This window comes from Bactrocera neohumeralis, chromosome 4 (assembly GCF_024586455.1).
Source record: "Bactrocera neohumeralis isolate Rockhampton chromosome 4, APGP_CSIRO_Bneo_wtdbg2-racon-allhic-juicebox.fasta_v2, whole genome shotgun sequence".
NCBI classification, from domain to species: domain Eukaryota; kingdom Metazoa; phylum Arthropoda; class Insecta; order Diptera; family Tephritidae; genus Bactrocera; species Bactrocera neohumeralis.
Genome location: NC_065921.1, coordinates 82,183,179 through 82,209,845, shown reverse-complemented (window position 1 = coordinate 82,209,845; position 26,667 = coordinate 82,183,179). Strand labels below are relative to the sequence as shown.

At 27.4% G+C, this 26,667-nt stretch overlaps 2 protein-coding genes across 23 annotated transcripts in view; both read left to right on the top strand.

Annotated features, from left to right (window-relative positions):
• The window catches only part of LOC126755583 (transcription factor collier), an 89,255-nt gene extending 87,060 nt beyond the window's left edge, over positions 1-2,195 (top strand). For 6 of the 10 annotated variants that reach the window (XR_007666505.1, XR_007666502.1, XR_007666507.1 and 3 more), the window contains exon 12: positions 495-593. Coding sequence is in view for 4 of the 10 variants with exons in the window: in XM_050468262.1 (XP_050324219.1) it covers positions 495-586 (92 nt within the window). In the remaining 6 variants the exon portion in view is untranslated. Of the gene's footprint in view, positions 1-494 lie in introns of all 10 variants that reach the window. The other 4 variants (XM_050468262.1, XM_050468260.1, XM_050468258.1 and 1 more) reach the window with 1 other exon arrangement.
• Positions 2,196-3,914: 1,719 nt separating this feature from the next.
• LOC126755576 (patronin) overlaps positions 3,915-26,667 on the top strand; it is a 44,319-nt gene continuing 21,566 nt past the window's right edge. For 8 of the 13 annotated variants that reach the window (XM_050468251.1, XM_050468245.1, XM_050468244.1 and 5 more), the window contains exons 1-19: positions 3,915-4,946; positions 6,457-6,768; positions 6,945-7,033; positions 7,093-7,231; positions 7,295-7,545; positions 7,640-7,740; positions 9,999-10,148; positions 13,881-13,970; positions 14,477-14,632; positions 17,347-17,409; positions 18,967-19,116; positions 19,201-19,330; positions 20,119-20,354; positions 20,423-20,562; positions 20,652-20,762; positions 20,931-21,077; positions 23,845-25,068; positions 25,133-25,678; positions 26,247-26,483. In XM_050468251.1, the coding sequence (XP_050324208.1) occupies positions 4,914-4,946; positions 6,457-6,768; positions 6,945-7,033; positions 7,093-7,231; positions 7,295-7,545; positions 7,640-7,740; positions 9,999-10,148; positions 13,881-13,970; positions 14,477-14,632; positions 17,347-17,409; positions 18,967-19,116; positions 19,201-19,330; positions 20,119-20,354; positions 20,423-20,562; positions 20,652-20,762; positions 20,931-21,077; positions 23,845-25,068; positions 25,133-25,678; positions 26,247-26,483 (4,305 nt within the window). In that variant the 5' untranslated portion in view covers positions 3,915-4,913. The remainder of the gene's footprint in view (positions 4,947-6,456; positions 6,769-6,944; positions 7,034-7,092; positions 7,232-7,294; positions 7,546-7,639; positions 7,741-9,998; positions 10,149-13,880; positions 13,971-14,476; positions 14,633-17,346; positions 17,410-18,966; positions 19,117-19,200; positions 19,331-20,118; positions 20,355-20,422; positions 20,563-20,651; positions 20,763-20,930; positions 21,078-23,844; positions 25,069-25,132; positions 25,679-26,246; positions 26,484-26,667) is intronic. The other 5 variants (XM_050468252.1, XM_050468242.1, XM_050468239.1 and 2 more) reach the window with 4 other exon arrangements.

The following is a 26,667-nucleotide window of genomic DNA, read 5'->3' as shown; positions in this document are numbered from 1 at the left end:
TTTGGATTATCAATTTGTTTTAGTATTTATGCTGTTTTCTGCTTGAAATGTTTGGCTTCTTGAAGTATTTTTGCCAAAGTAGTATATCTGAAAAGCTCTTTTACAGCTTTAAAGCTTGATTAACTATTGTAATCGCTAAGCAAACGCATTATTTATAATTCTTACATATTTAAAATACTAAAGTGTCAAAAAAGCTAAAGCTTGCTAATAGTTCGTATAAAAATTATCTTCAAAGCTTTTAAAAGCTTTCGTTTTCTGTGAACTTTTTAAGATTTGTGAAAGTTTTGTGGTTTATTTGTAGTTGTTAAGGTATAATGAAAGCATTAAGTTCGGATAAATAAAAGCTGCAAAGCGTTGCTTGAAAGCTTTCGTTCAGCCACATTATATAGTCAAAATTTGCATAGTTGAGGCATTTACAGTGCAAAGCAAATACATTTTTTATACAGTACAACTATAAATTAGATTTTAATCAAATTTATTTTTATGTCTTCCAGGAGTGAGCGGCCTCAGCTTCAATCCATTCACGCTGCCAACGTGCAACACCCAAGGCTATGGCACAAGCCAACTGGTGACATCGACCAAATAAAATGCGCATTGGCTTACAAACATATGGGAACAGCAAATATCAAAGAAATCTACTACATACATACTCACATAAAACATATGAGCATTTGCGATTTGGTTACAACAAAAATCATATTCGAAATTACATATCTTTTTACTAGTGTTAAGCCAAGGCGGGGATGGAAAAACGATGATCAATCAAAAAAATATACAAAATATTGAAAATATATTGAGAAATATTGAAAATAAATTATATAAAAATATTAAAATTAAATTTAAATACTTATACATACATACATATAAGAAAAATAGAAAAAAATGAATTTGTAAAAAGTAAATTCAATAAAATACATATATACATATATCGTTTTCTTCAACATTAAGCGTTAATAGATGCATAACATGAAAAATCATTTCATATAATATAGTTGAAAAAATAAATAATAAATAATTAAGTAAGCTAAAATTATTATAAATATGTATTACCTTTTGTTTTCGCGTGCAATATAAAGAATTACAGTTTATTTGTTAATAATGACATACATACACATATACAGAAGCGAAAAAAAAGGTTTGTTTTAATATTTTAATATTTAATTAAAAATAATATTAAGTTATTTACATTTTTTACTTTTTTTTGTAAATACATTTTTTTACTAAAAATTTATAAAATAAAAATTTAAAAATTATTTATTAAGAACAAAATATATAAAAATGACAAATAATATCAAACGAACATATTCAACTGTAAATAGCAGCAACAATTCATATCAGCAAACTAAACAAAACAAAAAACACACAAACAGAAAAAAAAATTAAAAATAAAAATTAAAATAAAATAAAAATATGTGAAAACAAATTAAAAAATAATTAATAAAAAAAAATTAAAAAAAAAAAATTTAAAAATTTTCAAAAACAAAATTTAGAAAAAAGTTTCAAAAAAGGTTTTGAAAAAAGTTTCAAAAAAAAAAAGTTAAAATTAAACACTGTAGATAGTTAATGAATTTTAGAAGAATTTGTATACGAAGTTTCTGTCTGCAACAACAACATAATTAATATAAAAAATTAACAGCATAAATTTATCAAAAAAAATATAAAATATTATAAGCAAAAAATAGAAAACTGCAATTACACACAGCAACACACACATAAAGTTGATCATACAAGCATATATACAAACATACACACATATTTGTACACACACCAACACACACATACATATATTAAACAATATACTCAAGCATACACACTTACAATAGCTTAGCATTAAAGTTTAGCCGATATTTAGCAAGAATTTTCTTCTTTTTTGCTCACAGTGAAAAAATATTGAACAAAAAAATAAATACTTAACTAGAACAATGCTAGCAATCTAATAATAAATATATGAATGAATAAAAAAATATGAAAATATGAAAATTTGCAAGTTTTTATTAATATAGTGACTTTATAAGCGCAAAGATTTTTGAAATTAAAATTATAATTTCTTTCATGTTTTTAATATTGTTGAATAATAATGAAACAAATTACGCATGTTGAAAAAATTTGATACTTAATGGGTTAGGGATATTTCGCAACAACAAAATGAAAATAATTTGTATGTTTTTTATAATTTAACAAAAAATTGTCTAATAAATTTGAACCAAATTTTTTAATTAAAAAAAAATTAATCAAATTAGATTTAATTTTTTTAATTAATTTAATTATTAGTTAAAAAAATTAAATCTATTTTTTTTAATTTAAATCTAATTTTATAAATTTTTTTAATTTTAAAAAATTAAATCTAATTTCTTAATTTTTTTAATTAAAGTTTTTAAATTAGTAAAATTAGATAAATTTTTTTTTCTAAAAAATATATTAAAAAACAAATTTTATTTTAACAAAATTATAAATTTTTTTATTTAAAAGACTTAGACTTAATTAAATAAAAAAATTAAAATCTCATTCAAAAATTTTATTTAATAAAATTAGATTTAATTTTTATTATTTTAAAATGAATATAATTTAACTAAATAATTTCATTTTAATTTTTATTTGAAAAACTCATATTTTCCATAAAAAATTTACAAATTTTTAGTTTTTTATTTAAAAATTTTACACATTATATTTTTTTCATTTAAAGCAAAATGTATTTAATACGATTATATTTGATTTTCTTAATACAAAATTTTGTTGAAAAATATTCAAATTTTATATAAAAAAAAATTAATAAAATTATATTTATTTTTTAATTAATATAATTTAATTACATACATTTTTTCTTTTAAAATTAATTTATTATATTATAATTATATTTTTTTAAATTAATATGTATATGTTAATTTAATATTTTTTATTACAAAATTAATTGTTATTTCTAATTAATTAATTCCGAAATTTTCTTATCACGTTGTTGTTGCAAATACTCTTACCATATTACCAAACACGCCGTAAATTGTTTTTTTGTATTATAGTTATAAGCTACAATTGCCTGTACGAATACAGTATTGTAAAAAAATATGGCATTTTACGCAGTAACTGTTTCGTACGGTAATATTTAGTGTTTCTAATTAATATTTGTAAAATATATTGAAAATGTAAATTAAATAATTAATTTAAAAATAAAAATTAAAATATAATTAATTATTAAAATACATACACATTTTGAATTCTGTAAAAAAGCGTACGTTTACTTTATTTCAACAGTGTTGAAAAAAATAAATTTAGTGGTAAAAGGAAATTTTAAGTAAGTATGTTGTAATTTTGAACTGTAAGTATGAAACTCGCTTCCTTGAAGTAGAATTAAAAAAAAAATTAATGATATTTTATGTTGAGTTCCGAGATGTCAGAAAAAATGACTGGACTATGATATACACAAATTTAAAACACACAGGCTTATAACCTGGACCTGCTGGCAGCTCCTTCTGAACTAAATTATAACTAGCTCTGCTAAGCAAACTCACTCAATTCGAAGAAAGTGTAGACATTTCTATAAAAAATATCAATTTTTTTAATAAACCTTAGGGGCTTCCGCCAGCCGATTGCCGACTCCAAACACCGCTCGTTTTATCTCCCAAACCAATACAGTGTTGCAAACTCAAAGCAAAAAAATTCAAACAAAAAAATTAGAGTACACCATATGAAACTATCTGGTATGTATATCTGGTATACATTAACGAAATTCATTAAATATTCAATTCCCAATCACAAATTACATTTCTTTATATAACTACCTAACGTATTTCGTCATTACGTAACTTCCGTTTCGTTATTAAACGTAACGCAGCGTAATGGCGTTACGACTGCTGTCATTTCAGACATTTCTCATTTTCTCTTTACGACACATCTGGCAACAACGCAGATGACGTTTTCTTTCACTTGATCAAATTCGCTCTGCTGTTATTGAGCTGCGAAAGCTAAACGAAAATTGTTAAAATTTTATTGCAAATTAATTGTGAGTAATGTTGAATTGGTATTAGCAGACAGACGGTAAAGAAATCGATTTGAATACAGAGTGAAATTGTAATATTTAAATGAAAAATAGCAAATTTCTCGAGCGGCCGAATAAAAATTTCACTACGCGACTCCCATTTTCGGTTAGGGTCGTGGCTCGCGTGTTAAACATATGTGCGAGATAGAGAAAGCCACTGCTTGCGGCTGCATGTAGCAAGTGTGCGTGCGAACGAGCAGACAAGTGTTGTTTTATTTTTTTTTTGTCGTTTTGGTGTAAAGTTGAAGAAAATTTTTGAGCAAAGAATTTAATAATGAGATAATCTTTGTATTTATCCAAATAACATCAGCGAAGTGAAAGAAAAGCCAAACAAATTGTTAATTGTTTATATAATTAATTGAATTTGAAGTAATTGTGTTGGGGAAGTGCGTGTTATGTGGCTAAATATCGATAAGTCGCAACAGCTGATGCACTGGTGCGTTTAATCTTTACTAGCAAACCCCCACGCCGGTGGGGCTTAAAGCATTATAACAAAAAAAAAATAAGAAAAAAAGAAGCAAAAAACACGCCAGAGAGTGATTCACAAGTTTTAAGCAGGCGTAGCACCTTTCCAAAACTGCACTAGCTTATGCTTATTAATGTGGAATTTGTTGTTGAAATATTTGTGTGTCTATGAGATACGTGTGAAAGAAAGTTTCGTTTAGGAAGGCTTTTTGCTTTCTTCTTTTTTTTTGTTGCATGAATCGAAGGATTGATTGCTGTTGTCTTCTTGTGGATTACGGTGCTCGTGGCTGAGCGAAAGACGATTGCGACGACCACGACCACAACGACAACGACGACTATCGGACGGATCGGTTCTTGAAACGACCCGCTGCTGGTCATTTGGGAGAAGATATACGTCTGATCTGGATATAATTGATGCATGATGGATGCTGGACAGCAAGAAACTAGACAGGTATGTATTATGTGTGCGTTCTTATCTATTTTTAAGCGACACACTTGCAACGAGCACAACAACATAAAACCGAAAAGATTTCAATATAGGAGTGTGTAAATACATATTTATCTATAATGTGCGTGTGCTCAATATGTATGCAAAACACCAGTATGCCAGCCCAGTCGTTGGCACTTGTTTACCCACGAATTTCGTAGCGGCAGCATAAAGGCAAAAACTATGATATCATCAAATGTCAAACAGCATTTTTCGCTTTTTCGTCTAGTAGAAACTGTGAAGTGGAAGCGCATTGTATGCTACATAGCTGCTCATGTACTCCACATTCATTCATTCATGTAGTACATACACTTGTTGTAGATATGGACGAGTATGCACGCTAACATTGTAGGTAGCAGTTTTTCAAGTTGCTTTTAATTGTTGCAACTTGTGTACGCCTGCTGGCAGTACGCTATTAGATGCATTTAAGAAAATCTAAAAGCAATTAGGAAATCGAAAGCGTAAAGACCAACAATTGATAGCTGCGATCATAGTAACTCACTTAAATAACTATGTGTATATACATGCGTTAAATGTTGGTTATATATTAAATATAAATATATGCCTTTGTCGGGTTCATTCTCTGTCCACCTACTTACTTACATACAAGCTTTGCAAGTTGTACGTTTTGCCGTAAGCGTTATGAGCCAAGCACCTGGCGAACCACCTACTCAATAAATATGTCAGCGACCAGTTTTTTACGTTTTTACCTTAAAATTGTTATTGTTTTTACATTTTTTATGTATGTATGATAGGTTTTTATTTCGCTGTTCTTTATAACAGCTTAAGTGCTTCTAAAATGTAAAAAAGAAAATAACCCAGGCATGTTGTCATTTTAAATACTGTAACAGCAACAAATTGTATTGTTTCCTATTTGGTTACAAATCAAATTGCTAGCCAAAGCAAAATTCATATGCGAATTTGCAATAATCCAATAACAAAAATTAGGTGAGTCAATGTATTATAAGAAAAATTTTGCATATGCAAAAACAAGAACAAAAAATTATGATTAAAAGAAAAGTGTATTGTCTTCACTATCGCGTAAGCTTTTTATTTTACCTACGCTGCTGATAGCCATCAGACGATTTGGTTACACCCAAAAAGTGAGCAAAGCTATGGCATGCCAAAAAGTCGCTGTTGTGCTTTGATTACCCCCTTTTACGCCCTCTACATAGCATACAAAGAAAAAAATGCTGTTGTTGTTATTAGTATATAAATACCTTTTTACTGCCGGGTCGGATTGTCGTTTATGCTGTTGATTATGTCAACATTGGTTATACGAAGTGCTTAACGCTCGAAAAAAATGTCGCGAAATGGTGGTCAAAAGAGGTAGCAATGAACTTGCCGTAAGTATTATAATAATTAATTATAAAAGTAGCAAAACGTGTCGCCTATTGCAGAACAAATCATATTTATACTTTTTATCTAAAACAAAATAACTAAATCTATTTTTTCTACCTCCTTCGCTCTGCAGGCACATCATCGTGCTTCCGTGAAGTGGCTGCTCGCCAAAGCCTTCAACAATAATATTCCAGACAATTTGCGTGAACCCTTCTATACCGATCATGACAATCAGGAACGGCTGAAACCGCAAATTGTCGTGGAAATGGGAAATGCAACGCTATACTGCCAGACATTATCCAACATATATTCGGATCCGAATTATCAAAGTCTGAATCATTGGTCCATATTGCAGACATTGTCACGTAAGGGTGTGCCAGTCGCTGAGTCACCAGAGATGCCATTAACCGAAACGGTTTTGATACAAACCAATCCTTTGAGGATAGTAAGTATTAAATATTTTTATTATTTTATATTTAAAGATATTTTTTGTGTATCAAGGATGGTAACGTAACGTAAACATTTTCGAAATAAAATTTTGATTTTCAAAAAATTTCGAAATAGTATCAACATAACTTTTTGTTGCTTTTTTATTTAATTATTGTCCTATTTATCTTTTAGAACGCCCACATGTCCGTGATTCAATCACTCATGACTTTGTACGCAAAGGAAATAACTTCGGGCGATCGCATAGCTAACGCTGTTGCCAGGTGAGTGCCACAAAATAACAAATAATAACAGTTTAAACGAATTTCTTACATTCTTACAGAATTACGGGTAATAATGGCCAAACGTTACCACACGATCAGCCTTTCGATCAGCTGCTGTTGCTGTGGATCTCACATGCGTGCACTTCGCTGAAGAAACGCATCGCCCGCGAGGTCGAATTGGGCGCAACGGATGAAAATGTAGCATGCACATGCCATTTTAAAGTTGCAAAAATGTTAAACTATTTTTTTCTTCAATGACAGGGCGTGCGCCTACAAGTGCCCAACATTCCAGCAGTGCACGATTATCAGAGCTTATGTGATGGCGTTTGTTTAGCTTTATTTATATCGTATTATTGCCCGAAAGCGCTACCATGGACGCTTGTGCGTATTAATTACTTACCAGCCGTCGAGGATTCCGTACACAATGTGTCTTTAGTCAGCAATTTTTGTCAAAAACATTTGCCATATAATGTGTTCCATATGATGCCCGAAGATGTTACATACATGCGCAAGTGCGTACCTACAAACATATTCCTTCCTTTCATATTTTTAGCATTTACAAGTGTGCATCTTGTTCTTATTATTTGCATTTTCTATTTTTCACAGTTCAATGAAGCTGAATTTAGTTGTACTTTTGGCGGATTTATTTCTACTCTTCGAAATCCATCCTGCAAAATGTGTTTGCTATCCAGGCATGGATGCGCCAGGTAAGTTGCCCCGCATTATGAGTTTTATTGTATGTATTTAAGTAGCTATTGCTATAATTAGCGCATTTCCACTTGTACTTATTATTATTTTGTTTTATTATTATTATTTTGTTTTATTATTATTATTTTGTTTTTTGGTTTTGTTTGCACATCTGCTCATGAGCGCGCCTACAAATATGTTGGAAGCAAAGCAAACTGCCAAATAATACTGTAAAATATCAATTCTTTGAAGTTGTTACATATGTACATATATGCTGCTTCTTCTTTTTCTGTTCTACCTTTCGCGTACTTGTACTTTCAATACATTTGCACTTGCAAAAAGTCAGGCAGACAATAGTGTTTGTTAGACAGCAGCAGCTGTTGTAAATTTTGCCGTATGCAAAAAAACTTAAACCTATTAATGAGAAAGAAAATTTTTGTATTAATTTTTATACTTCTTTTTTATAATTTTTTTAAAACTTGTGCTTTAATTTTTTATAATTTTTGTTTTTAATTTTTTTTTAATTGTCATAATGTTTTATTTTTTTTTTTGTTTTACTTTTTCATATTTTTTTTAACTTTTACTAATTTTTTTAATCCACAAAAAAACATAAACTTTTTGAGAAGTAAAATTGTTTTGTTCTTTTTTTAATTTGTTTTTTTTTTTTAATTTTACATATTTTTTATAATTATTGCTTTTAATTTTTTGATTGTTTTAATTTTATCCATAATATTTTTTTTTATTTTTTATAATTTTGTTTCCAATTTTTTTTATTTGTTATTTGTATTTTGTTTTCAATTTTTTTTTTAATAAATTTATTTTAATCTGTTTTTAATTAAATTTTTTTTTATATTATTATATTTCTATTTTTTAAAATTTTTTATTTTTAACTTTTTCTAATTAATTTTTTACAGTTTTTTTTGCATTTTTTTATGACTTTGCTTTTAAGTTTTTATGCTTCTCAATTTTTATAAATTTATTTTTATCTGTTATTAAATTTTTTATTAAATTATTATTTTTTAATTATTAATTAATTTTAATTTTAATTATTATTTTTATTTTTTAAATTTTAACTGTTCCTAATTATTTTAATGCAAAAAATATCAATTTATTGAGAAGTAAAATCGTTTTGTTTTAATATTTATTTAACTGTTTTTTAATTTTATTTATTTGTTTATAATTTTGTTTGTTTATTATAAATTTTGTTTTTATTTTTTTAATGTTTTTATTTTATTTTTTTAGGTTTTTTTATTTTTTTTTTCTTATTTTTATTTATTTTTTTTTTACTTTTTATTTTATATTTATTTTTTATAATTATAAATTTATTTTTTTTATTTTGTTTTATTTTTTAACTTTTTTATAATTTTGCTTTTAAATTTTTTATGTTTTTTTCTTTTTATTTTTTATCATTTTAGAATTTTTGTTTGTGACATTTTTGTATAATTGTTTTTTTTTTGCAATTTTGCTCATTACCCACCTTTGAGAAGAAAAATATCAATTAATTCCTTAAAAGCGCAAAGTATTTCACACTAGTCTAGAAAATTGGCTTGCTCCACGCGCTCCACACACATACGCAGTATGACTTATTTCTTTAATTATACCCTGAAAAGGGTGCAATTTCCTTCCTTCTGTGCAAAGGAAATTAACGGTTTTCTTGAAGTTTTTTTAATTAAATTTTTTTTTTTAACTTTTCGATTTTTTTTAATTTATTGAAATTTTTTTAAAATTTTTTTTATTTTTTGATATTTTTTCAATTTATTGAATTTTTTTTTAATTATTATTTGAATTTTTTTTTGTAATTTTTTTATTATTTTTATTTTTTTTGTAATTTTTTGAAATTTTTATAATTTTTAAATGTTTTTTAATTTTTTAAATTTTTTTCTTTTTCAACTTTTATATTTTTAATGTTTTAACTTATTAACCGTTATTGTATTTTTCCATGGTAAAGTACTTTTTGATTTCAAAACTTTTCGATTACTTTGCTTTCAACTCGTCTAGGCACCCTCCCTACTATCTATTAACTCTATAAAAACTGTTCGGTGTACTTCCCACCGCAAATCGCCCACATGCTTAGGTATTAAATTTAATTAAGTAACGTAAAATGTAACTAAAATTTTAACAATTAATTGTTTAAAACAGAAATTCAATGCAGTTACCAACACACTTATACCTAATCTCTCTTTCTCTGTATAAAAAAAATGTCGAAAACAAAACAAAAAATCAAAAAATAATAATAATAACAAACAACAAAAACCGTGTGCCACACGCATTCTTGTAGAGATCATCAGTAAGCGTTACTTTGGCGTTAATGAGCATGGAATATGTCATCGCAGGGGTCTCACAATGCAGCCCGTCATACCAATTCCAGATCTGAGAAGCGATTCAGATTCGAATTATGGCTCGCCAACGAATCGACCTCCATTTCAAGGTCTTTAACAAATAAAACATAGAAAAACAGTATCAAAAAAAATTCCGTTACTATATTTGTTTAGCATTGTTATGTGTTGCATACATATACTATTATATACTACATACTCTAATATATAATTTTTCAATATTGTTGCAATTGTTTCAAATGCGTTGCAGTCCTTAATTAATTAATTAGTGCATGTTTTCGTTCATTTGTGCGCATTTCTACAAATTTTCGTTTAATTACGCACATAAACACCTGATTTTTTGCGTTCCAATGTTTTGCAGTTCAGTTTCTAATACATACATATATAATATATTTTTGTATGCGTTTATTCGAAGTTGATTTCATTCGCATTTTCCTTATGAATTCATCAGTTTTCATAATTTTTTGTCTCATGCGTAGCATTTCAGCATTTCATGCAACAACAATCGCCATTGCTTAGTTCTCATTTCCTATAGCATTAGCGTTTTTGGTGTGCCTTGCAACGCCGCGGCAGCTTTGCCACTCACGCATCTCAAAGCAAGCAAGCATCGTACGGCAGCTTTAAGCACTCGGCAGCCTCACTGTCTTGTTCAGTTCCTAACAGCTTTGCCCAGCAAGCCGCACTTTTACGTTTAGCGCAAATTAGCACACTACTAACTAACAAATACGCCAAAGCGTTGATTCTGTGAAATTTAAGGTTTTTTAAAAATATATACAAAAAAATAAATGTACCAAAAACAATTATTTACTCTTTTATATTGCAATATATCACAAAAAATGGTAAATATGTTGTGTTGTCACCTAAAATGTATCAGCCAAGCAATTTGAGTCCATTAGAATCTTTATTTTTTAAATTACATGCTTCGAAATAGTTTTTTGAATTTTCGAAAATATCGCATTTCGTATGTCTTTATTAATTTTGCGCTTTAATTTTCAATTTACTGTGGTTTAACAGTGTTCCAAAACGTTTACAAATTGTTTCGCAGTCTTTCAATCAATTCCCTTTCCCTGGTAAATTTAAAGACCCGAATAGATACTGGTTTGCTATAATTTTTTATAGCTACTTAGAATTTGTTAGTACATTTGTTTGCATTTTAAAGTATATTTGATCTAGTTAGTATCAACTTGAATTTTTTGAATTTAAGCAAATAAAAATAATTCAATAATATAATATAATAATACAATAATAATTTTTTAAGTCTTTAAATCTGAATTAATTTTTGTTTTAATAAAAATCAATAGTTTTACAAATAGTTTTTAAAATTATCAAATCAAAATTAAAATCTTACAAATTAAAAAATAATCATAATTATAAAAAAATAGTATTTGAAAATTTTAAAACTAATTTTTTAAATAAAAATGTAGCTGTGAGAATTTGAAATTTTTTTAATTATTAATTTAGATATTTTTTATTTTAAACTGAATTAAATTTTTTTCAATTAAAAAATTATAATTGTTAATAAAATATTTTTTGAAATCAAAATCAAAAATTTTTAAAACTAATTTTAATTTAAGTAATGACAGCAATTATTATTATAAATATGCTTTTAGAATTTTAAATTTAATTTTTTTTAATTAAAGTATTATTAATTTTTAAACATAATTTTTGAAATTCTCAAATCTGAATTAAATTTTTTTTAATTAAAAAAATATTTTGAAATCAAAATCAAATTTTTTAAAATTACAATAATCGTTTCTTAAATTTTTAAAATTCTAATTGTTTATATTATAAAAATAATTCTTATTATATGGAACTACAATTCTTTAGAAATTTAAATTTTTTTTAATCAAATATTAATATTTAAAAATACATTTTTGAAAATTTAATTTAGTAAACTAAAATATTAATAATAATAATATATACATTTTGAAAATTTCAAATCTAAATTTTAATTCTAATTTTTTTAATTTAAAATATTAACAATTTATAACATGATTTTTTACATTATTAAATATAAATTTTAATTCTAAAATTAAAAAAAAAATAAATAAAAAATAGTTTTGAAATTTTGAAATCAAAACAAAATATATCAAAACTAAAATATTTTATAACTGTATAAATTTTAATTCTAAAATTAAAAAAAAAAAATAAATAAAAAATAGTTTTGAAATTTTGAAATCAAAACAAAATATATCAAAACTAAAATATTTTATAACTGTTATTTTAGTTTTGAAATATTTTGTTTTGATTTCAAAATTTCAAAACTATTTTTAATTTATTTTTTTTTTGGTTTAGTAGTTTTTAAAATTAAAAATAATAATTTTTTAATAACATTAATTTTGAAAATGGTTTTTGTTTTAATTAAAAAATAAAAATTATAGTTTTTTCAAATTCCAAAACCAAAATTTAACTTTTTTATTAAAATATTAAAAATATTTATATATAATTTTTGAAAATTATAACAAATTAAAATCCTTTAAATTAAAAAATAATAATTATTATTAAAAATGGGTTTTGAAATTTTTAAATCAAAAAAGAAATTTTCAATTCAAAATTCTAATTTTTTAAGTTGAAAATAATAATTATTTTTATAAATATAGCATTTGAGAATTTCAAAACAAAAAAAAAATATTAAAAAAAATAATAAAAAAAATGTTTTAGAAATTTCAGAATTTTAATTTTTTAATTTAAAAATAACAATTTAAAAAAAATAAATGTTAGTACATTTTTTCTTTCGAAGATATGAAAAAATAATAATAAAACAAACAATAAAAAATGTTTATAATCAATTAAAAAAAAATAAATAAAAAATAATAATATTTCTCGAAAAAATTAAAAAAGTAGAAAAAACATTACCGCATTTTCATTAATTCCGTTTAAAATATTTTTTGCAACTTTCAAAAAACAAATATTTTTTTTTTAAATTTAATAATTTACTTTTTATATTATTCTTAGTGTTTTGAATTTTATTTTTAACCAGAAAAATATTATTTAAAAACAAAAAATTTTGCTTGATATTTAAAAATAACACTAGTTCGATTTTCTGCTATTTTTTTTATTTTGAACTAAGTTATTTTTGTATTTTCGTTAACTTCTGTTTATATTTTTACTAATTTAGTATTTGAAGTTATTGTTTTGAAAACTAAAACACGCTGTTGCGAGCCGCCATAATATCTTGAAATGTGATTTCAAAGCTTTACTCAAATATAATCAGAGTTTAAAAAGTTCTTCGCAGAGATTTCTTAAAATTTCGAGCAAAAAAATTGGTTAAAAAATCTTTGCCCAATAAATAACCTTTGTATTTACAACTGAAAAATATCCCTTAATAAATTTTTGAGCACTTTTAACAAAAAGTACGCGCGCCTAAAAGTATGCTTCATTTTTAATATATTTTTCATATATAAAAATAATGATTTCTAAACTTAAATATCTACTTTTAGGCGCATTTCAAATATTTCCTTGATTTTTGTCTTTCCCTAATCCAAAATATCGATCGAAAGCGTAAAATTAAACCTTAAATTCTATTTCACTCAATATATCACTACTCCGCAATATTTGCCATGCTGTTCTAACCTCAAAGCCCCTGAATTGCTCAAATCGCGTGCAATGCCTAACCAAAACTCATTTCTAACTGTTTTTGTCCGCACACGCACAATCCCCGAACACACCAGCTGACCCCTGCTGCCAAAAACAACTGTAAAATAGAATGAATTAACCCTAAACCAGCCATATCTTCCAAGTCTCTGCAAAGGTGGCTTAGGTCGTTTATGTTGAAAATAAACCGTTAAACTTTTTTGTTTATTATTTTTCTTTTCTTTTTTTAGTTTCGAATTCGGCCTCGTCAGAAGTAGTGTATGGAAATAATACTGCAACAATAATGCAAAATGCGGGGTTAAGAAATTCGGAAAACGAAGGTAAACGACTATTTACAAATAAATATTAGCGGCGAAATAAAGCTAACTTTGAGGTTAGAATCGTAATTGGCCTCAAAGTCCGCTTTATGTACGCTATATTTTGTGCTATAATTATATGAAAGTGAAAAGTTTTGAAGAAGAATTTTTGTAAATAACGAAAATGTACAAAATGCTGTGTAAAGCAAGCCAAAAAACCAGTTTGCAGTTTTCTTCGTTCAAAAATTGCATTAAATGTGTTTAAATATGATTTTGAGGTTATGTGTTTTATTTTTATGAATTTTTTTTTTATAATCTAAATTGTGTGCATATTTTATTTTGGAATTTAAATTTGCATAAATTTGTTTATATTTCGTCTCTAGCAGCATATGTACTTTTTAAGCTCGCACTTTAGCCACCTGCCTTCGGCTCCTCATTAATGCTTCTTATGTTCACCAGCAGAATTCTTTTTTAATTTGAACTTTTTTATTTCCAATTTTTCCACTTTTTTTCAATTTTGCATTGCGTAGCCTTTGTTGTTCATAAGTCACGTGGCGTTACAACCCTATCGTCGTTGCACTCACAACAACAACAACACAATCAACAGCAACAGGAGCCATTGGTTCCCGCACGTTTGCGTCAATCGAAAGAAAAATCAAATATCGAGACTAAGGCTGATGAAAGAGGTTTGTAAATAACTAACATATGTATGTACCGTAAGAACTAACGTGCCGTTGGCCACACATACATACATATGTACTGTACATGCACGTATGTGCATGATTGTATGCTTGTATGTGATACAAATTTTTTTGAAAAATTCTAATATTTTAACACTTTTTAAGCTAGGCTTTCAAAAACGCTTTACTCTCGTTGATTTTCAAAACTGAAATTTGTATTTTAGTTGATAATTTTTTCTGACAACTTTTTATTTATTTTTTCTTACTTATTTTATTTTTCTGACTATTTTAATTTCTTTTCTGTCTTATTATATTTATCTGATTTTTTTTAATGAAATATCAAAAATTTGGTTAAAAAATATATTCTAATAAACTCTTTAACTGATCAGCAGCTTTATCTTTCAAATTCAACGTTTTAGAAAAAAATTGCATTAAAATAGATTATGCTTGCTAGAAAACAATTTCTTTATTGTTTTTTTTTTCAATTTCGTAATTGTAGTTTCGAGCGGTTTTTTTTATCTAATCTATTCTCAAATATTTTTATAACTTTCCGCTTACCAATTTACTGCATACATACATACATATGTATATAGAAATTATATTTTTTTTTACAATTTATTACTAAAAAAATTTATAATTATATAGCTAGTTGATCAATATCATAATATAAAAGTGAATTTGTTAATTATTTCCTAATTATTTATTAAAAAAATATATATATATTTTTAAATCCTATTAGTTTTTATATTTTTTTATAATTTGTTTTATTTTAATTTTTTTGTTTTTTTTTTCTTAAAAATATCCTTTTTTGTTATTATTTTAATTATTTTTTTTTAAATTCGTGTTTTATAACTTTTTTATTTTAATTGTTTTATCTATTATTAATTTTTTATTTTTGTATATTATTATTTTTTAATTTATTTTGTTTTTTTTTCTTAAAGGTAACTTTTTTTATTATTATTTTAATTTTCTTATATTTTTCAACTTTTTATGATTTTTCTGTTTTTTATTTTTTTTCTATTCTTATTTTATTATAATTTTTGTATCATTATTTTTTTTAAATTTTTGTGTTCTTAATTTTCGCAAAAATATTTTTCGTTGTCTTTTCCATTTTTTTTTATTAATTTTTAAATTTTAATATATAAAAATTATTATTTTTTCTTTGATTTTATTTTATTTCTGTTATATATTTTTGTTTCCCTAATAAAAAAATGTCTTTTTTTTGTAAATAGCACATTTTCCAATTTTTTTTATTATATACATATATTAGTTCTGAATAATTATTTTTTAATTTTTCATATTTTAATTAATTTTTAGGTTTAAATTATTATTTTTCATTTTTTCATATTTTTATATTTTCATTCTTTTTATTTATTTTTTGTTATCTTACATTTCTTTATACGTTTTTTGTGTTTCATAAAATGTATTTTTAAATTTTTTCCATTATTATTTATATTTTTTTTATATTATTTTTTGGATTTTTATTTTTTCCATATTTTTGTATTATCCTTTTTTAAAGTTTTTTGTTTATTTTTATTTCTTTATATTGTTTTGTAAAATTTTTTCTCAATTTTTGTTTTCTTCATTTTCATAAAAATATCTTCTTTTTATTATCATTTATATTTTTAATTTTCACAAAAATATTTTTTGTTGTTTAAATTTTTTTTATTATTTTAATTATTATTATTTTATTTTGTTATTGGTTTTTATTTTTTTTAATTTTTTTTCATATTTTTTATTTTTTTAAACTTAAATGTACTTTTCAATTTTTTTTATTATTTTTAGTTTTTTATTTTTGTCCTCTTTTATTTTTTTAGAGTTAATTAATCATGTTATAATTATTTTGTAGTTTTAAATTATCTCTTTTTTTAATTTTTAGATTTTTCACTTTATTTATTTTTTAATTCTTAGGTTTTTGACTTTACTAATTTTTTTATAATATTTTGTTTTTAATATTTTTTTGTTTTTTTTTTAATTTTTTTGTTTTTTTTTTTTAATATTTTTGTTTTTTAAATATTATTTTTTTTTTTGATATGTTTTTGTTCATTATTTAAATATTAATTTTTTGTTTTTTTTTTAATATTTTTTTGTTTTTTTTTTTTTATTTTTTTACATGTTTTTGGGGTTTTTTCAATACTTTTTATTTTCTCTTATGTATTTTATTGTAGTTTTAGTTTTAAATTATTATTTTTTATTTTTGTAAATTTATATGTATTTTTTTTTTGTTTTTGTGTTCTTAACTTCCATAAAAATATTTTTTTATTTTCAAAATTTCATTTCAAGTGCGTACTGAAAGTCTAGCTTAAAATTTTTTTGTAATTCTTGTATGAAACACCTGTCAATGTGTATGTGCGCGCTAATGCTTTGAGTTTGTTTTCTCAACTAAAGTCACATTTAGCTGCATTTTACTTATAATGTACTATAAATCTTAGCTTACATTTACCATTTTTTTGAAACAGTTAACAAAGCTTATTACACTTTTTTTGAATTTTCGCTTTTATGAATCATAGAAAATAACATTTTTTTTTGTAAAAATTGTGTACAAAACAAGTTTTAGATTTTTCGTCTTTAATGCTTTTTAAAATCGTTGAAATTTACGTATTCTCGAAACATATATATTAACATCATTTACTCGTCTCGTACAACAACACATACAAATTGTCAACACGTACAAATGCGTACTCTAAATATTAAAAATCAAACTCATTCCAATAAATTAGGTGATTACGTACCAGCAGGCAGACCCAGCAATTGGGAACAAAATCGGCGTCCTAGTTATGCAGGTAAATCCCATGAAAAACGAAAAAAAGTACAAATAAAATATATATTCTATATATATTATTGTATAAATTTTTGTCCATACAACAACACCAAGAAAGTGGTAGGAAAATTGGTAGTTAAATTAAACATAAATTTTAGGTTAAAAATTATATATGTACATATGTATATACCGTGTTTGAAAACAATTTTCAAATTTGAAAAACGTAAATTGACATTTTAAAATACTAAAAAAATGTTAAAATATTATTGAGACAAAAATTTTGTTTTTAATTATTTTATTTAAAATATATAATATAAAAAAATATATATTTAATATAAAAAAGTTTTGAAAATTTAAAAAACGAAAATTAAAACGACAAAAAAATATTGTTGAGATCAAACAATTTTTCTTAAATAAAAAAAATTATGTTAAAAAATATATTTTATATAAATTTTATTTTTTAATTTAAAAATTGAAAATTGAAATTTTAAAATAAAAATTGTGGACCAAAACTTTAAAATATTTGCACTTAAAAACTCATAATTCAATATTAAAAAATTATTTTACATCAAAAAATAATGTGTGAAAGTTTTAAAAACGTAAATTGAAATTTTAAACCAGAAAAGTTATTGAGATCAAAAATTTTTTTTTTAATAAAAAAATATTGATATTAAAAAATACAAAATTCAATACTAAACAAATATATTTTATATGAAAAAATAATATTTGAAATTAAAAAAAAAAATTGAAATCTTAAAATAAAAAAAAGAATAAAACTTTGTAATATTTCAACTTAAAAAAACACAAAATTCAATATTAAAAAAATATATTTTATATGAAAAAATAATATTTGAGAATTTAAAAAACGAAAATTAAAATTTTAAAATAACAAAAAAAATATTGAGATCAAAAACAATTTTTTTAAATAATTATTTTTTTTTAATAATTTAAATACAATTTTGTTTTAATATTTTAAATAATTTTTTTTTTTTTTTAATATTTTAAATAATTTTTTTTTAATATTTTAAATAATATTTTAAATACAATAATATTTTAAATAAAATAATTAAAATTATCAAAATACAAATATTTTATATGAAAAAAATTTAATAACTTGAAAATTTTAAATTCAAATTTATTAATTAGAAATCGTAGTAATTTAAAAAAGATGTATAATACATATTTCAAAAAAAGAACTCTTTACCGCTTTCTTGGTGTCATAAGTGTACTCGTACTTGTAAGTCAGCAACTTAAGTAGAAATTATTGGACATCACCAGTTTTATGCTACATTGCACATTTACCGTTACTACGTTACACGAGTTTTTCAAATATTTTATACGAACCGTTATTTGCACTTTTATACTCAACAAAATGCATCCTCTCTCATTTTCTCTTGTATTGTCTAACTGCAAAACGCAAAGTTTTTTTTTGCTTATTTTTCAATGCATGTTCTTCGTATTTTGTAGTTGCGCACTAATATTTTTAGTTTTGGAAGCTCATAATTTGTCATGTCCATTCATGTATAAATTAACAGTAAACACTTTGTAACATTTTCACACACTTTACTGCGTATTTCAGGACGACGCTCACGCAGAAACTCATCCAGCGAAGACTCACAATTGACAATTGAGAATTTCGGTGGCTCTCAAGATCAATTGAATGCGGTCGGACGTTTTGAGCGCGAGCGTGAGCGTGAACGCGAACGAAAGCTATCCAATGTTAGTGTGGGTGAGTACGAAAAAGAATTGAAAAATATAGTTTTTGAGCATAGAAATACGAATTTCATGAAATTATTATATTTTACATCCGCAGAACCCGCTGTTGCCGTACGCTCCTCCATTGCCGATGCACGCGGCACGCTACAACTTGGCTACGATACCGATTCGGGTTCGGAGAAGCAGGATCGTGAGACCGAGAAATACTTAATGAAGCGACATGCAAGGTATTACACAAAAAATAAAAATTTAACCCTTATATTGTTGAGCCCTGAACTAAATGATCAAAGTCAAGCTCTTGTATGGAAAACTGTTTTAGTTTTCAAGATATCTTCACGAAATTTGGAATAAGATATTGACTAGAGCATTAATGTAATCTCCGAAAAAATTGTTCAGATTAGACCACTATAGCATATGGCTGCCATACAAACTGGACGATCGGAATCAAGTGTTTGTATGGAAAACTTTTTCAATTGACGAGATATCGCCAATAAATTTGGCATGGCTTATTATTTAAGACAATTGTGTAATCTCCTAAGAAATTGTTCAGATCGAACCACGATATCATATAGCTGTCATACAAACTGACCGATCTAAATCAAGTACTAGTATGGACAAATTTTTCATTTGAAGAGATATCTTCCCGAAATTTAACATGGGTTATTGTCTAAGACAAGGGTACAATCTTTTAACAAATTGATCAGATCGGACCGCTATATCATATAGCTGTCGTACAAACTGACCATTCAAAATCAAGTTCTTGTATGAAAACTTTTTCAATTGACGAGATATCTTTCCGAAATTTAACATGGGTTATTGCTTAAGACATTGCTACACTCTTCTAACAAATTGTTCAGATCGGACCACTATAGCATATAGCTGTCATACAAACTACCAAAATCAAGCTTTTGTATGGAAACTTTTTTATTTGTGCAGCGTTTTACAGCTTCAGTACAACCGAAGCTAACATATTTTTTCATATTTTTATGCTCTACTTTCTCCTCCCTCCCCCCAGCACCGATAATGTCAACATGAATGCCTCCAATACTCAACTGAACAGCATTGTCAGCACGGTTAGCAGTCCGATGCCCTCGACACGCCGTCAACATCCCATTGAAAAAGACAATCTGGAAGAGCAGTATGCCGAACGCAAGGACAGCAGCACGAATGATTATGAGCAAACGTTGACCAGACGCTCAACACAAAGTTCTGGCTCAAGCAAAGTGGAGGCTTGGAATAATAGTAAAATTGGTGCGTAGCATTTGAACTTGTTGGCTGAAAGGCAAACTAATCCTATATCTATATTTTTATACGCTTAGATCCCTACGACGATGATCTGCGCACGCTGGAGAACGCCTCCAAATTGTCCAATATACGCATGAAACTCGAAGAGAAGCGTTTACGCATCGAACAGGATAAGCGACGCATTGAAATGGCCTTGTTGCGTCATCAGGAAAAGGTAACATTTGCAATGTTCAGTATTCATACTATAATCTCTTACTAACCGTTAATCACCTAACTACACGTACTTACGCATTAAATTTAAAGCTTGCACGCGAGGATTTGGATGCCTCGTCGGAGGTGTTGAAATGGGAGACATTGAGTAACGATTCCAATCGTACGCCAGATCTTGATCCGCTCGACTTGGATAAGTATCAGGTAGCGCTTGTCTTTAATACTTAATATTGCTGAATTTAACTTGTTTTTTTATCTCAATATGTACTTATTTATGTTTTAATTGAAATGCTAACTAACCAACCCTTAAATTTATTAACACCATCTCTCTCTCTTTGTTGTCGTTGTTGTTGTTGTACTTCTCTAATACAGCAAAGTCTGGCTATTATGAATATGAATTTACAGGATATACAACAGGATATTCAAAAGCTAACAGTCCAACAAAACCAAATACAAGCACAACAATTGCAAGCGCAACAACTGATGCACGCACAGCATATGGCCAACATGTTGAATCAGGTAGTCTAAGTAAAAAAAAAATCAAAAAAGCAAAAAAAAAAAACGTAATAGTGAGGTTAAGGTGCGCAAATTTGGTTCGCATATCAAAAAAGCAAAAGAAAAACGTTAAAGTGAGGTTAAGGTGCGCAAATTTGGTTCGCATATCAGTATTATAGTAGCTTATTATAACAATAACTTTCGATTAGCTCTGTGAAAATGCGGTTTTTATAGGAAATTTCCTATTAGTTACATTGTTGTTGTGTGAAGTAACATTCGGGAGTTACATTTAAAAATTGAATTGTTTGTTAAAAGCTAACTGAGGAGTTTAAAAAACAAGAAAAAAGTTCAACTTCGTTTGTAACAAAGCTAGAATACCCTTCATAAGTGCATTTTTATAGCATGAACGGGTATAAAATGATATTTTTCTTGATTTTGTTGGGACAGTTTGTATGGCAGCTATATGCTATAGTAGTCAGATTTGAAATATTTTCTCCGATATTGTAGCGTTGCCTTGGAAAATAATCTATGCCAAATTTCATGAAGATATATTGTCAAATAAAAAAGTTTTCCATACATGGACTTCATTTTGACCGATCAGTTTGTATGGCAGCTATATGCTATAGTGGTCCGAACATCACAATTTGTTCGGAAATTGTACCCCTACCTTGGAAAGTAATCCATGCCAAATTTCATGAAGATATCTCATCAAATAAAACAGTTTTCCATACATGGACTTCATTTCGACCGATCGGTTTGTATGACAGCTATATGCTATAGTGGTCCGATACCGGCGGTTCCGACAAATGAGCAGCTTCTTGATGAAAAAAGGGCGAATGCGTAATTTCAGATCAATATCTCAAAATCTGAGGCACTTATTCCCGTTACTTTTTTTGATTCAGGGTAAATCATCCCTTTAATTGTTTCGAAAAACAATTTTTTTATATTGAAATTCGCAATTTTTAGATTGTTCTTTTGAGAGATAATATTAGAACTAATTAGTTTACTATTTTGTTTTTTGAATAATGCGTAAATTGGAATGACATTTATCTAAGGTTTTTTTATGATTTTGGTAGCGATTTATTCGTACTAGATAAAGTACCGTTAACCAAAGTTCCAACTTTTGAGCTTCATTTATTTGATGACCCAATCTTTATAGAGTTTTTATGACTTAGGTAGGGTTTTATGCATACCAAATGAAGTACCGTTAGCCGAATTTCGAAGCTTTACATTTTTCTTCCCGTGCTCTTTAAGATATTTGGCAGTCTGGCAATTAATATTAATTCATTTTTATTCGCTATGCTGTGGATATTCCAATCAAAATATTTAAAAACAGTAGGAGGGAATATTGACTAGACCCTTAAAATGCATATTTTCGGGCGCTATAACTTATTAAATTAGTATTGAAGCTTAAATGTGGCGATTGCTCAAGCTGCTCATTAACGCGATTACGCTTCAAAATTCTCGCCACAAATCAAGCGATTTATGAGTTCGACAAATTTTTTGAGGTTATATAGCATGGTTGTACTTTTATTATATTTTTTTGCAAAATTGTACCTAACGCTTATATTTACAAATAATTTGAATTATTATAATTAATAAGATCATTAAAAATTTAATATAAATTAAAAAAAAAACTTAAGAAATGTTTTTACATATTAAAAAACGTAAAAATAAATTATAAAAATAAATATTTTTTCTAATTTTTATATTTTTTTAAATTAATATTTTTGAAAAATTAATTAAATTAGAAAATTTTAAATAAATATTTAAATTCATAAAACGAAAACTATAAAGCAATTAAAAAAAAAATATAAAGAAACTTAAAAAAATTATAAAAATGAAAAGGAAAATTATAAAAATTAAAAAAAAAAATATAATAATTAAAAAAAAAATATGAACTAAAAAATATTCACTATTTTACTTAAAAAGAAATACAATTTTTAATTTTTAAGTTTTGTGTTTTTTTATTTTTTTAAATTAATTTTGATTTTTTGCACTTTTTTTAGTTTATTTTAAATTTTGAAAAATAATTAAATTAAATAAATAAAAAAATTTAAATAAATGTATAAAATATTTAAAAAAACTTTAAAGAAATCTGAAAAAGTTAAAAAGAAGCTTAAAAAATTATAAAAAAAAAATTTTACCGTTTTATATTTAAAAAATAATTTTTTTTCAATTTTTAAGTTTTGTGTTTTTTTAATTTTTTATTTATTTAAAATTAATTTTAAATTTTGAAAAATTAATCAAATTAGATAAATAAATAGATTTAAAATAAAAGTATAAAATATTAAAATAAATCATAAGTAAATGTAAAAAAAATCTTAAAAAATTATAAAAAACACGAAATTATAAAACAAACTTGTGGAAAAATTCTAAAAATTAACAAAAATATATGCATAAAAAATATATTTAATATTTTATATTAAAAAAAAATATTTAACATTTTATATTAAAAAAAATATTTTTTCCACAAAGTTTCGTGTTTTTTTAATTCTATAATTTTTTTAATTCATTTCAAATTGTTTGTAATTTCTTTTAAATATTTTTAAATTTTTTTAATTCATGCAACTTAATTTTATAACCTAGAATTTATGGAAAAATGTTTTTGTTTCTAAAACCACATTTTTGTGTGGCAAACCGCAACCACCACTAATGCCTAAACGCCTCAAACCCAATGTGCGCACTTACAACAATAATTGTTTTTGTTTCTATTTATTATTTGTGTTTCATACACGCATAACTGTAAATTAAAAACTAATATAACATACACACCTCTCACCCGCCGCAGCCACCGTACGGTTCACAACAACATCTCAGCGACAATTTCAATCAAATGCAAATGCAACAACAACAGCACAATTTCGGTTCGACACCACATCTTGCACATTCCCCATACAATCCACATGCCAATCTCTACAACTCGCGTCCGCCCAGTCGCGATCCCTACCAACAACAACAACAGCAACAGCAACAAATGCCATCAATGCCAATGCAATATATAAACGAACACGGGCAATATGTGTCGCCACAGCAGCCGCCACCAATGATGCAACAACAACCACACTACATGCAACCACAGAAGTTATATAACGATAATATGGTTCCTTACAACAATCACGTCTACGGTGGACCACCCGGTCCGCCGCAATACGTACCACACCACAACCAAACGCCACCGCAATACATGAATCGGGCCAGCATGTACGATGACTACGGACGTGATCCGAGCTCACCACAACCGAATCCCATGTATCCGCATGAAATGTCGCCGCAACCGGCGCAACCGCAACGACGCACGTGGAATCAATCGGTGTACGAGCAGCAGCAACAGCAGCAACAACAACAACAGTATCAGCAGTCGCAAGCGCCTTTGGTGGATGTGAATGCATGGCAACAGCAAAAGCAACGTTCAACGTTGCCCATGGACGGCAACTACACTTGGAAGAAGTCCAATCAAATGGCGAGCAACAGTGGACGTGAAGGTGGATTTGTGTTGCATCAAAACGATGGCGGTGGTGAGTATCAGCATCTCTTCCGCTCCTCACCGCAGCACATGCAACACAACAGCAACGACGGCGGCGGCGGCGGCGGTGGCGGCCTGCAGCGTCAACACTCTATCACCAATATGCCAATGACAACGAAACAAGCGCCGCCAACAGCGGCGACGTCTTCCTCAAATTCTTCGGGTGGCCAACAAATGTGCGATGATATGATGGCGCCACAGAGCATATGCTTTATTGGCGATGAGGACGATGTGGAGGAGTTGGAACGTAATATAATCGAATCGATGCAGCATACGCGCATCGCCGACTATGCACACCAGCAGCAGCAGTATCAAATGCAGCAGCAGCAACAACAACAACAACAGCAACACTATCAACAGCACGGCAGTGACGGCAGCTACGACGGTGGCAACGAGCTGTTGCCGCAAAAGTTGCACATAACCAGCGGCAACCTAACCTATCGCATACCGTCGCCGTCCAGACCCGCTGTCAACGCCAACAGTTTTCAGGTAATGCCTGCTATAAGCAATATATAAACCGTTATATAATTATGCCCGTTACACACTTTAACAGGATCCACGCGATGCGAAAACCGAGAAAGGCTTTTACATTTCGTTCGACGATAACCAACCCAAACGCCCGAAACCACCCTTGCGTGCGAAACGTTCGCCGAAGAAGGAGCGCAGCATGGATAGCACCGATCACCAGGCGTTGTCCGGCACCAAAATGGAGCCACTCAATCGTTCGCACAGCATCAGCGAAGACAACAATCCGACCTACAATGGTGGCACGCTGTTGCGTCAGTACGCCGGTGGCGTCGGCAATATGGATACGCTTAAGAATGGTGGCAAAATGAGCGACATTAATACGGCTACATACAATAAGTACACAGATGCGCCTATACAGTTACGCCATGATGACCTCAATAGCCAAAAAGCGCCAGTAGCGCAACCACGTTCGCCCGTACATCAATTCAGTGTTTCGGCGACGGCTGCGGCACTGTCGTCCTCACCGCCCATAACGCGTAGTCATCAAACTACAAATGCCGCCGGTGCGGGTGGTAGCAGTAGTCAGGCGAAGGCGTTGGTCATCGGCACCGACGTGACCAACTTGGATCGGGTAAGTGTTGAAAATGATTTTGTGTTTTTTGCGAAGTAGCCCTTGTTTTTTAAGATATCGATCAGATTTTTTGCTCGCGTCATTTTCTCTCCAAGAAGCGGGTTATTTGTCGGAATCGCCGATATCGGACCACTATATCATATAGCTGCCGTACAAAATGAACATCAATCAGAAAACTCCCTTTTTCGAGATATCTTCAGGAAATCCGACATAACCTAAGTTTATTCTCCGATTTTCAGATCGGATCGATATCTTAAAACCGAACATCGGAATCAATTGGCAAAAATTTTCATTTACGTCTATCTTCAATGATGCAAGTTCCTGCAGAAATGGTTTCCGAATAAATTATTCAGATCGGATCTCTATAGCATAAAGCTTCCATACAAACTGAACAATCGGAAAAAAAGTGTTGTATGGAAAACGTTTTCATTTAACGAATAAATATTTTTTTATCACAATAACGAATATTAGTAACCCTTATTTATTATCTTTCATATAAACTTCTCGTTCTTTTTTTTTTACTTTTTACATTTTCCAATCAATAATTTCACATTCCTCTCACACCCAGGAATCCATCGATGAAATGGAGCGTCGCAAAGAAAAAATCATGCTACAGTCACTACAGCGCCGCCAACAGCAAGAGGAGGCGAAGGCGCGTAAAGAAATCGAAGCGGCACGCAAGCGTGAAATGGAGCGCGAAAAGGAAGAGGAGAAGGCGCGCAAGAAAGAAGAACAAATGGCGCGACGGGCGGCAATTTTGGAGCAACATCGATTGAAAAAGGCAATCGAAGAGGCCGAACGGGAGGTAAGCAAAATGGAAATATAAAAACAAGTAAAATTATGTATTGTATGCTTAGCTTTTTACATATTTTTTTGGAACATAAAATTTTTGTAAATTAATTTCTTTTTAATTAACATTTTTCTCTTTAATTGGTTTTCAATTAAGGTTTTTTAATTTTTTCGAATTAATTTTTTTAATTAATTATTTT